The following is a 13017-nucleotide window of genomic DNA, read 5'->3' as shown; positions in this document are numbered from 1 at the left end:
ATTGGGCCCGGAATTGGTATGTCAATTCTGATCCGATTCTGGCAACTGATCCACCAAAACTGAATCAAATTTAACAATTGATAATGCTTTTCCATCAAATACTGAGAATTTATAAATAACCATTACGCTGTCTTACAAGTTACATCTTGGGCTTGAGCCTCGAGGGATAGGAATTTCCAATGGATTAAGAGTTATGGGCTTATGTGCCTATGAATACCTGGGTAAATATGGACTATTCAAAATATTACCTAAAACTACATATTTATCCTACCTAGAAGAGTAAATGGATAAATAACTAAAGGAAAAAAGTTCTCTGTCCGGGAATGTGGCCTACGCTAATACTCCCATGAGTCTATCTCTCTCTTCCCCATGTGAAAAGACACCTCTGCAAGTATATCTAATACGCAATTTTATTTTCTTTTTTAAATTTGACCTTTTCTTAGCGAGATACGGCTTTCGTACCTAATGGATGCTGCATGGACTTTCTCATCACCAACGGGGAAACTACGCTGTTCTATTGTGATATGCAATGGGAAAACAACAACAACAACAATGTAGGAGGAGGATATGGATATGGATATGGAGGACATCGAAGAGATGGGCATTTCGACATGAGCATAAATGAGTGGTGTCTCATTGGTCTCGACTGTCGGTGGGTTGTAAGACGCGACGGATTATTTATTTATATCGGTAACAGCCATTTTAAACTTCCGTTTACATGGCCCCCACCATCACCACCACCATCACCATCTGGTGCCCCCCTCTCTCTACGCATTACCAGTAAAATCCCCCCTTCTTCTTCCATGCCTTCTGCTGCTGCTGTTGCTAACTTATCTGGAGCAGCCGCCGGCGTACCCACCACCACCCCTTTCCCATAAAGGAAGGTACTTCCATCAATATCGCTCGCACCTCTGTTTTTTGTTTTTTTGTTTTTCTTTTTGTTCTTTTTGTCTCTTGTCAAATACAAAAATCAAAACTGAAGTTTGATATGATTTTTGTTTTTTTTTTTTCGTTTTTTTCAGATTCTGGAATGCTTGAGACTTGGCTGCAGAGATGATAAGATCTAAGATACCAATCCTGAAGAAGGCTTGACAGATGCTGTTGGAAGCTAGTTAGTTTCGAAAAACCATATCATTCATGGAGCCTTTTATTGAAATTTTAAAACTTCATAGGAGGAATCTATTTTTATTAAGTACTATTGCTTTTTCCCCTGTTTTTTCTGAGAGAATCATTGTTCAGTTATAGATTAATTGATTTAAGAGCAAATTAAAGGGTAGTTGTGGTTAAAGGAATTGTAAGTTTTCATTGGTAGACTCTTAAGAAGTTGGAAAGTGTGTTGCAAGGTTATCCCTTAATTAATTTGATAGGTAATCAAATTATTTAAAGATATGACTTGTGGGAACACAGAGTGTGTGTTAGGGTCCGTTGTTTCAATTATGAATTGGTCACGGCTCACGGCCAGCCGAATCCAATCAGGATCGGTTGATTCATCGATTCGATATTCCATATTCCCGATTTTCTAAACCGTAGAAGGGGTAAGAAAATGAGTGTAGGGGTGTCAATGGGCCAGGCTGGGTTGGGCTTGCCGTAAACCCCCTAGTGCAATCTTAGGAGTCTTAACCTAAACTCAAACCCAGCCCGGCCATGCCCTGCTAGGACCAAACATACCCTCAATCCAGCCTGACCCAGGATTTTCCCAAGCCTGGCCCGACCATGACTCAGGACCAGAAATTTTCAGTCCTGACCAGCCCTCAAGACCAAGTATCTCTGCCCAAGCCCTGTTCAGGCTCAGGGCAGGCCAGGGTGGGTTCGGGCCAACAGAGCCAAACTTGCTCATCTAATTAGGCTGGAGTTTTAAAATACCCAATGCAACCCCACCCACTGACACCCCTATATATATGCCTCACATACCATTTGTTTTTTATATGTGCATGAAAAGGATTTAACATTTGATTTTTAGCAAGTGTGTAGATGGTGGATAGGTTCGAGGTTTTAAAACCAGGAATTTATTGGGACCGGAATTGGTATGTCAATTCTGATCCGATTCTGGCAACTGATCCAGCAGAACTGAATCAAATTTAACAATTGATATTGCTTTTCCATCAAATACCGAGAATTTATAAGTAACCTTTACGCTGTCTTACAAGTTACATCTTGGGCTTCGGCCTTGAGGGATAGGAATTTCAAATGGACTAAGAGTTTTGGGCTTATGTGCCTATGAATACCTGGGTAAATATGGATTATTCAAAATATTACTTAAAACTATATATTTATCCTACCTAGAAAAGTAAATGGGTAAATAATGAAAGGGAAAAAGTTCTCTGTCCGGGAGTGTGGCTTACGCCAACACTCCCATGAGTCTATCTCTCTCTTTCCCATGTGAAAAGACACCTCTGCAATTATATCTAATACGCAATTATATTTTCTTTTTTAAATTTGACCTTTTCTTGACAAGGTACAGCTTTCGTGCCTAATGGATACTGAATGAACTTTTCTTATCCAACAACGGGGAAACTACGCTGTTCTATTGTGATATGCAACGGGAAGGCAGCAACAACAACAACAACAACAACAACAATGTGGGAGGAGGATATGGATATGGATATGGATATGGATATGGAGGACCTCGAAGAGATGGGCATTTCGACATGAGCATAAATGAGTGGTGTCTCATTAGTCTCGACTGTCGGTGGGTTGTAACACGCGACGGATTATTTATTTATATCGGTGACAGCCATTTGAAACTTCTCTTTACATGGCCCCCACCATCATCATCACCATCACCATCACCATCACCATCACCATCTGGTGCCCCCCTCTCTCTACGCCCTACCAGTAAAATCCCCCCTTCTTCTTCCATGCCTTCTGCTTCTGCTGCTGCTGCTGCTAACTTATCTGGAGCAGCCGCCGGCGTACCCACCACCACCCCTTTCCCATAAAGGAAGGTACTTCCATCAATATCGCTCGGGCCTCTTTTTTTTGTTTTTCTTTTTGTTCTTTTTGTCTCTTGTCAAATACAAAAATCAAAACTGAAGTTTGATATGATTTTTGTTTTTTTCAGATTCTGGAATGCTTGAGACTTGGCTGCAGAGATGATAAGATCTAAGATACCAATCCAGAAGAAGGCTTGACAGATGCAGTTGGAAGCTAGTTAGTTTCGAAAAACCATATCATACATGGAGCCTTTTATTGAAATTTTAAAACTTCATAAGAGGAATCTATTTTTATTAAGTACTATTGCTTTTTCCCCTGTTTTTCTGAGAGAATCATTGTTCAGTTATAGATTAATTGGTTTAAGAGCAAATTAAAGGGTGGTTGTGGTTAAAGGAATTGTAAGTTGTCATTGGTGGACTCTTAAGAAGTTGGAAAGTGTGTTGCAAGGTTATCCCTTAATTAATTTGATAGGTAATCAAATTATTTAAAGATATGACTTGGGGGAACGCACAGTGTGTGTTAGGCTCCGTTGTCTCAATAATTATGAAGTTTCTTTTTGATAAAATCAAATCATTGTTCATATGCTATCATTTTGTTTAGGAAAGTAGTTTTTTTGTCAAGAGTGTGGCCTCCGTGGCCTACGTACACCAACACTCTCATTTGTCTATCTCTCTCCTCCTCAATACAAAGGGTTTGAAGTGTCTTTTCAAACGGGATAGAGAGAGACTCATGGGATTGCTGGCATAAGCCACTCTCCTGGACAGAATTCGATATTTTTCCCTTTAATTTATTAGGAGGCATTCGTCAACATAAGAGAAGGCCAACCAAGTGAAGTTCCTTTTTTTTTTGGCTGTGTTGTGAAATGAAATTGTGTCATATATATGTTAGTGAGAGAGATTGGCAAACTACTACGATCTGTAGATTCCCCATTTATATCCAATCCCGTGGTTAAGCGATGTACAATATTTATGGCCAAACTATATAGAATAGCATCTTTTTCCCCAAACAAAAAATAGACATTGAGCATGACCAAGCACCACATTAGAAAAAATTTTCTAATTCCACCCCACTTTAACAGTGGAGATGAAATTTTATTTCTCTTCCAACCAAACAGGTTGTCAATAATAAAAATAAACAATTAATCCATCCATCATATGGAAGAAAACCATGGATATTTATAAACAGCTAAAGCAATTACTGTGCTTCCAAGAAACCAAACTGAATGGTTACAACCACAAAATGATAAATGAATGAAGTTTATCAAAAGGGAAAAAAAGGTTAGTTCACATAAATGAAGCATCTTCAGAACAACCTTGAAAACATGCTGGGCAAAGTTTAATCAACACCACAAACCTCACCATTTGTGAATCTTACAATAGAATTTTTCTTATTTCATATGTTTGATGGTTCCTATTTGTCAGTTACAAAGAATTAGGAGAAGTATGCTACACAAGAGATGAAGGCTTTTATTGTTTGTAATATCATTTTGAGAAGTCCACAATAATCTACATGGACAAAAAATTATCAAAACTTATAGATCACTGAACATTACCAACAGCAGTTTCTATCTTTTAAGTCATGCTGCTGGAAAGATACATTTTAGCTTCCTCTTGAAGACAATGAGAAGAGCTGAACCCACAATGTATGCAAGCGCCCACATTGATCTATTACGTCGTGAAAGTTGATTTAAGCATTGCCTCATAGGAACAGTTATGTCATGAGGATACTTGATATCAAGGCTGTTCTCTCTATCTTGTCTAGAGGGTTGGGTAGTAGTATCATACATGGAATCTGTCTTGGACCCTGTTTCATGTTCACACTGCTCTACATCAGGTACAAGTACCATGTCTTCGTTCTTCTTTTCATGAATCATCTGCTGCTTATCAGATAAGTCTTCTGCTATTATAGTTTTTTGCTCATTACCCATTGCAGCCACCATACCATCTTCGATAACGTTCGGGTATGGGCCTTGATCAATTGAAGATTCTAAGGCAGGGTGCAAAGAAGAACAGTGTGTCTGCAATTTCACAAACAGGTTGTGGTCAAAATCATCTTTAAATTGTATTGATTGTAGATAGGATAAGAGATCACATACGGACATAGTCTCATCAAAGTTTCATGATTGAGCAGTCTAATAGCATCAAATTTCTCAAAATTCCTATTGTCCTTAACTATATATGTTACTATTTATTCTACAACTGACAAGTGGGCAATGAACATATTCTGTACCTTGTTTTGTTTATGCATAAATGGGCTATCATGTAGGACACCAAGGAATTCATCAGCAGCCCTTACCCACCTGCAAGAGAGAAAACCAACCATAATCATAAATGTCAAGGAATTCAAGTAATAGATGGTAATCTAATACAAAAATCAAGTTATTGACAGTCATGGAGAATGTCTTAAATGGTAACTCCTTCAAGAATTTGATGTTGAATCTTTATAAATGAATGTATTACACTCATAGGTGAATACAAGCACATCATATAAATGATGAGGCTGGAATATGCCTACTTTCATACAAGAAAATATAACTACTACTAACTTATCTGATTATGATTCCCTCAATCTTGAATAACCAAATCAACTATTACTTGGTAATGAAAAATGCTGCAAAGACAGGGTTTATCTAATACCAAAGAGTATCTCCAGTTAGACCCTCGGAAAAAGCAAGGTGTCCTCCATGTTCTGTGGTAGCAAGGACAATATTTTTATTTGCCCTACGAAAGAGGAAAACTCAAGTAAGATAGATGCTCATGAACTGAGGTCAAAGGCAAGATGGGAAATGTTTAACAAAATAAAAAAAAGGGTTATACCTGCATTCATCCCATGGAATAGCTTCCCTTGTACAAAGAGGATCATCCAATGCACTGATGCAGAGGAGTGGCACTGAGACATTCCCCACATAACTAGCACTGCTACAACGCCTATAATATGTATCCGCCGTCTGAGGAAACAAGGTCCTATTTTCAGTAACACATATATAGGAAAACAGTGTGGGAGAAGTAGGCCAAGTATTTGATAAGTATTTGATTTATACCTCATATTTTGCAACCAGACATGTACCATGGTTGTCAAACTCTCGAACAGAACGTGCCTGATGAAATCATAACAAGATACCATCAGAAATTTGAAGAAAAACAGATATCACTAGAAGATGCGTAAATTCTCAAAGACCATAAAAAGAAGAAGCAACCTTTTTTATGCCCTCCCAGTTGCCTAGCCGAGAATAGACATGCTGATGTCTGTAGGAAAATGTTTAGAAATTGTTATACAAATACAAGCAAAACAAAGATGGATCACAAAGAGTTTTAAATTAAATAACCAACTCATTGAGAACAGAAGACTGAACAATAGCTACAACTATCAACTTGAATTGAATCACAGCCTTCCAATGGATAAGAGATTTCATATGAGAAGACTAAAGTAAGAAGGCCAAATGGACATACAATTTGGCATAACGTTGCAGTCCAACGGTAAGAGCTCTGTCATAGAATCTTTGCACAAGCCTGCGGTAAATGAACCTGTTACAAACCTGCAATGCATTTGTAACATATAAGAACAACCCATATCAAATGTGCCATCAGCAGGTCTGAAAATCCTTCAATGTCATTTAAGTCAAATAAAAACACACACTAACCAAGAGGTCCCAAGGAGAGCAAATGGCCACAGCCCCAGCAATGGAAGTATTATCCCCATCTTCTCCAAGATACTTTACCTGAAAGCAGTAATCAAATTCCAATTTCAAAGTACATTGTCAGGCTTAGAAGCAATGGATGCTGAAAAAATATAAGAGAAGTTGCTTCTTCGAGCATTCACAATCTAAGTAATGCTAGAGATCATCGTCAATTTATAGCTAAGACTTCAGCTAAATTGAATCTACACCAAATTATCGATAGAATTTACATACCAAAATATTGGCCCCAAGACTTGTTCCAACAACAAATACAGGGGCTTGTGGATATTCTCGATGAAGATAGTCAACAACACTGCGTATATCCTCTGTCCACCCCGCATTATAGATGCAATCAGACTGCCCAAAAATATACAAAGATTTCATATTAATAATAGAAATGAAATGGGATGAGGACTAACATAATGAACTTATGATTTAAAAAAGGTGAAGCCATAATGAAGATTATTCTGCAATGTTTTTCATTTACATGGCTGTTTTTTCTACTTGTATAAACATCAACAACTTCGAACTGGATCGGTTTCTCCTCAACAAATAAGTGCTTGAGTGAACAAAATCCTACCTAACGGACCACTGTTTCTGAAGAAGCCTATAATAAGAAAACACTCAACAACATATGATAGTAGAGGCTAACTTTAGCACGAAACTTACAGCAAGTGAAATTCCACCCAGTCCACGATGGTTACTAACAACAACATTCCAGCCACGTTTTGCCATCTTGAAGGCCAGATGCCTTATATACTGCAATATAAATCACAATGTTTAAACAGTAAGTGAGCAAGAGGAATAAATAGTCCTAATGTAAACATGACTAGTAAAATATTAGGGCCGATGATGTAAAACAGAAGACTTACAGCACATGAAGAATCACTTGATATGCCGGGAATTACTACCACAATCGGGGTTGAATCATCTTTAGAGATGGGATTATTCTCACGGAAATTCTCTTTTGAAACTGAAGAGTATGAAGACAGAAAATTAGAGAAGTATGTGTAATCTAATGAATTTGCAATAGCAAAGCTATGAAACTTCTGCCACACACTGTTTGGTATAAAGGAAGGGGGGGGGGGGAGTTAATTCAGAAATCCTACAAAGTTCTAATCAATGATCACATACAACTAGCAAACAACAAGCTAAGAGGTGCTACAACAGCTAAGAGTTATTTGTTCAATGAAAACTAGAAATCAGGAAATTTTTGGATTTTGAAGGAGCAAATAAGTTTACTAAAAGAAATCTATATTGTTTTAAGTCTAAGATTTTGCATTAGAATAAAATTTCATTTTGATACCAATTCCATTGGACCTTCAAACAATCACTGATTTACTTAATTTAAAAATATAAGGAAAGTTCCATGGCATACCATTACAGTTCAGTAGCCAATCCAAAGCAATAGTTTCACCATCAGCTGCGCGGAACATCTGCCTGAGAATCAATATTATTTGTTAAATAGGAACCATGGATTGCAAATCTTAAATGGTCACGATTCAAATCAAACATTTGAAAATGTTAAAACATAATAGTTGAACCCTATACTTCCAATTGAATTTCTTTTGAAGCTATTGATAGTGTAATCTTAAATGAGTCGATAACATGATATTTGCTATGATTTAAATGTTATACGAATGGATATAATCCAAATCAAAGGTTACAAAAAATATGAAAGGTGATTTTAAACCATATCATTCCAATTGGAAACTTTTTAATTGATACTAAAACTTGGGATATTTTGATCATTTCATCATCATTTGTTAATATTTTCTAAAACCGTTTGGGATTTAGGAACCCCAAACATAGTTTTTTAAACATAAAGTACCTTAACGTAGATACCGTAAACATCAAATATCTTATGTGTAATTTACCCTTATTTTTTAAAGCTATTTGATACCCAATTGAATTATAGACCAAAAAGTAATTGACTAAAGTGTGTGCACACATTGAAAGTCAATCATGCGGAATGGTCAACTATGGAGTCTATTATTTATTAATAATTTCCCATTGAAGGAAGATTCTGATCCTCTACTGTGCGTTGCTCGTCTTGCCCAAATCAAAGGTTACAAAAAATGTAAAAGATGATTTTAAACCATATCATTCCAATTGGAAACTTTTTAATTGATACTAAAACTTGGGATATTTTGATCATTTCATCATCATTTGTTAATATTTACTAAAACCGTTTGTGCTTTTAGAATCCCAAACATAGTTTTTTAAACATGAGGTATTTTAACGTAAACATCAAGTACCTCATGTGTAATTTACCTTTATTTTTTAAAGCTATTTGCTATCCAATTGAATTATAAACCAAAAAGTAATTGATTAAAGTGTGTGCACACATTGAAAGTCAACCATGCGGAATGATCAACTATGGAGTCTATTATTTATTAATAATTTCCCATTGAAGGAAGATTCAGATCCTCTACTGTGTGCTGCCTGACTTACCGCTGTGCTTCCTCACACGGGTAATCGCATAGTGCTTCCTCACACTGGTAGTAGCATAACGGCTGCCATACCCCACCTAGGTAGGGTGCTTCTGGGTAGGGTGCTCAGGCAATGGCTAGGGCGGTCATTGCACGCTGCCTGTGTGAGGATGCACGACGATAGGACGGGCAGCACGTAGTAGAAGATCCAAGTTGACGGAAAGAAGGGTAGCAGTGAGGGTCAGCTAGATTTTTTTTGTATAGGTAAGGGGGAGGGAAGATGTAAATCAGGACGCTTGAACCCGAGACTTCCTGGTAGCAATGGGCTTTTATGCAGAGTTGGGTTCACCATCCCGTATGTGAATGAATGGATGTCCATCCGGATGGTTGGAGCACAATCTTGTACAATCACATACGAGAACGAGAGCCCACCTCTTTTGCGCACCACAAGCTATCAAGTGTGCTACGCACTTGTTCACCCGTCAATGATTTTGCTTCTAAGTAAGAAGTTGAAAACTATCAAATTCAAATAATCAACAGTTCCCAAACATTCCAGCTTAAATTTATTTTAGCCAACACTTTTGAGCACAGAAATAAAGATTTAATATGAAATTCGAGTTTTCACCTTCTGTAGCTGAAAAAAGGGGGCCTACAGCCATAGACATGCAGAAACAGAGTCTGCAAGTGAGGACTTGAAAGCCATGGAGTAGCTAAATACCTGCACAATTGAAATTTTTAACAAGTTAAACAGGGAAAAAAAAAAAAAAACTAATCCAAAACTAATAACTTAGAAACTAAAAACCCAAACCCAAAATCCAATTACTAATTAGTTAACAACAAAAAGTACCTTCCATGAAGAATTTTACACTTGGAAGCTACACCCTCATATATCTCCGAGCTAGAATTGAATATCAAAGACACAGGATCTCCTCTCAATCCTTTCAGAAGATCAGCAATTAGATGAAACTCTAAATACTCATAGAGGAAAATAAGAACCAAAAAAATGAACCCATAGACATAATTGGAAATGGGTATCATCGAAGCTGCTTTCAGAAGAAGCTCCAAAGCCGAAGCAAAGGTCTCTGCTGTGTCCAGGCAATCCATGGTCATTTTGCTCGATAAAGAATGACGAAACCAAATGCCTTATAAAGGCCGTGAACGACGACACCAAAGCGATTAGCCCTTTTTTTCAAACTTTCTATTCAAAAAGGGTGAACGGAAGAGCAAAGATAAAAGCAAGAAAATGTTTGTTTGACTGAGATGTGTCATCACTGAAGTGGTCTTAAAAATGTTGAAACGACTGAGAAACGTTGAGGGTAACGTAGCGCTCAGGCAGGGGTAAGGTGGCCTTTGCACGCTTCGATGTGTGTAGGGCTGTAAATGGATCGGATTCGATTCAGATAGTGCTATATCCGCATTCGCATCCGCATCCTCATCCGCATTTGATTAGCTATCGGACGGATTCAGATAGTGCTAAACCGATACGGACACGGATACGGATCTGATATTTTATCCGTTTACATGTAAATATAGCTTTTCGGATAGCTACAGCCTATCCGTATCCGCATCCGTTTAGCTTTCGGACGGATTCGGACAGTGCTAAACGAATACGGACACGGATACGGAAACGGGTTTCGGCTATTCATTTACACCCCTATCATGTGTGTAGATCGCACACGAAAGTAGGGACAGGTGGAAGTAGAGGATGTTGATTCGGGGTCCAGGGTCAACCGTAGTAAGGCTATTATTACTCTAATGCCCTGGACCACGTGTGACAATTGTTGGAAATGGAAAATCAGAATTTTTGTTTTTCCGAACCTCGCCCTCCTCAAGTCTAGTGAGTGGATGAGTCAATCAACCATTGGAGAGTCGATGCAAACTGAATTTCTCCTACTACTGCTCTCTAATGATTCCAAACTTTTATCTTTTTGTCCGGATTCTGATTCCAACATTGGAGAATTGCCCACGGAGTCCAATTCTGTCCCTCTCTTGTGTTCACTCCTTGATTTAAGGTGCGTAAATCTCCCAGTGATAAGTCATAACATCACCCATGCTAAAGCGATCTCAAAATCATTGTGGTTTTTCTATTGGATCATAGCATTTGAAGTTTATATGATGCTCCTCTAAGCCTTGCTCATGTCGAGATCAATGGTCTTAAAGGAATAAAAGGTCAATTGACCATTGAACTCGACATGAACGGTGTTATCTGAAGCAAATGATGATCAATCTTGGCTTGGAATCAAAATGTGTTGACTTAATAATGGAATATGTTCAATCTCTGAACTATGATGCTCTTATTGATGGGAAGAAGTAAGATCAGCTTCTCAAAAAACACAATGGCAAATTTGTTTGGGCTCCTCTGCTAATATCTAGTGAGACCTTGGTTCCTAAAAAATGGAAATTTTTTTATGGGAAAAAAGCTCTCTAAGTCTAAGGCGTACACTGCACCTCTTCACATATAATATTATGTTAATTATTTTGAAAAGAGAGAAACATTGATTTAAAAAAGAATGTGAAAGGGTGTTGTGTATCCTACTTGCTCAGAGAATCCTCACCCTTTTTTGATACACTCGGCCAATCTTATTGAGTCGAATGCCTCTCTAGTTTCAAACCCAATCTCCTCACTTTCAATTTCTCCTACTACTGTTCTCTTATCATCCCAAACTCTTATTCGAACAGTGAAAAATAAAAAATGACAATGCTTAAAAGAATTTGTCTAATGTGTTTTTAGTAAATTACACCTGAGGTACTCAATGTTTTAAAAAATAATATTTACATTATCTAAGTTTCAAAAGTGACATTATGAACTATTTTTGTTCATAAAGGAGACATATTTTCTATTTTGCTACATCATTCTCTACCTCTATTTAAGGGTGTCAAAATCAAATCGAAACCGTTTATCGAAACTGAAACGAGTTGTTTGCACTAAAACCGCGAAACTGTTTAATAGATGGTTCGATTTTATTTTAAAATTGGGACCGTTTAATTAAATGGTTAAAATCAAATTGGATCGTTTAAACCGTTGCTAAACTGAAATAAATACTAGTAATATGTAATGGCAATAATTAACCATTAGTGCCTTCAGATAATAGATTGCTGCCTAATTTGAAAACAATGAAAGTCAAATATGGATTAGCATAACTGTACATGTTAAATTTGTAATAAAATAATTGGGTGGGATTCATTCAAATACATTAGTATAATAGTATTCAATGTTTCTATGAATATTTTGGCTTCTCTATGAATTAGAAGCATGTTTTACCATACAAAAAAAGAGTAATAATTAGAATCATGTCCTTTTTAATGGGACCTTTTTTTGTTTTTTTTTTTTAATGAGAAAAACCAGGAGTTATATTGCCAGAAACGTATTTACATCATACAAAAAAGGATTAGGGTCAGAGTTTGTCCTAACAAAGTTCAGGGTATAATATCTTAAGGCCGTAGTCCATTGGTTATGCCTATGACATTGGTTAGGCCTTTTTAGTGGGACTTGTTGAGTACATTCAACAAGCATAAAATTTGGTGTAAAACCGGAAAACCATTAAGGAACCAAATATCTAAAACGTGATTGAGACTGTTTAAAAACTGAGAAACTAAAATTGTTCAATAAATGATTCGGTTCTCATTGCACTTAAAAATCCCTACACCCAACTCTTCAACACCCTTTGCTCTACTTCATTGTTACCCTTTTCCCTTAAAAGTTGCGAAAGTCTTGGTGGCTTGAAATGTTGGTTAATCCTCATGAGCTGGAGTGTGGACTTCACAGAAGAAATTTTTTTTTCTTCTTAAGTGACATTTGAAATATCTTGTGGATTATTTTTGTTCATAAATAAGACATTTCCTATTGGGAGAATGTTCTCTGTGTGCTGCAGTGCAACTTGCGCTCAGTCACATGGGCAGCCTGGGGCAGGCTAGTCATTGTGTCCACCCCCATGTGCCTGGGCGCAGGCTACACTGCGGCACAGAGAACAGCAC

At 37.3% G+C, this 13017-nt stretch overlaps 1 protein-coding gene across 1 annotated transcript; it reads right to left on the bottom strand.

Moving 5' to 3' along the window:
• Positions 1-4268: 4268 nt before the first annotated feature.
• Positions 4269-10178, bottom strand: LOC122662263 (phospholipase ABHD3-like). The gene is made up of 14 exons (XM_043857844.1): positions 9890-10178; positions 9668-9760; positions 7989-8050; positions 7483-7583; positions 7280-7369; positions 6845-6967; positions 6575-6652; positions 6384-6469; positions 6131-6179; positions 5975-6031; positions 5751-5881; positions 5571-5654; positions 5164-5233; positions 4269-4951 (listed from the first exon to the last, which is right to left on the bottom strand). Exons 1-14 carry the CDS (start codon positions 10150-10152, stop codon positions 4511-4513), a joined length of 1728 nt encoding a protein of 575 aa, XP_043713779.1. The 5' UTR covers positions 10153-10178; the 3' UTR covers positions 4269-4510.
• Positions 10179-13017: the final 2839 nt, after the last annotated feature.

The sequence above is a fragment of the Telopea speciosissima genome, chromosome 5, assembly GCF_018873765.1.
Source record: "Telopea speciosissima isolate NSW1024214 ecotype Mountain lineage chromosome 5, Tspe_v1, whole genome shotgun sequence".
NCBI classification, from domain to species: Eukaryota; Viridiplantae; Streptophyta; class Magnoliopsida; order Proteales; family Proteaceae; genus Telopea; species Telopea speciosissima.
This window is presented reverse-complemented; position numbering and strand designations above follow the sequence as displayed.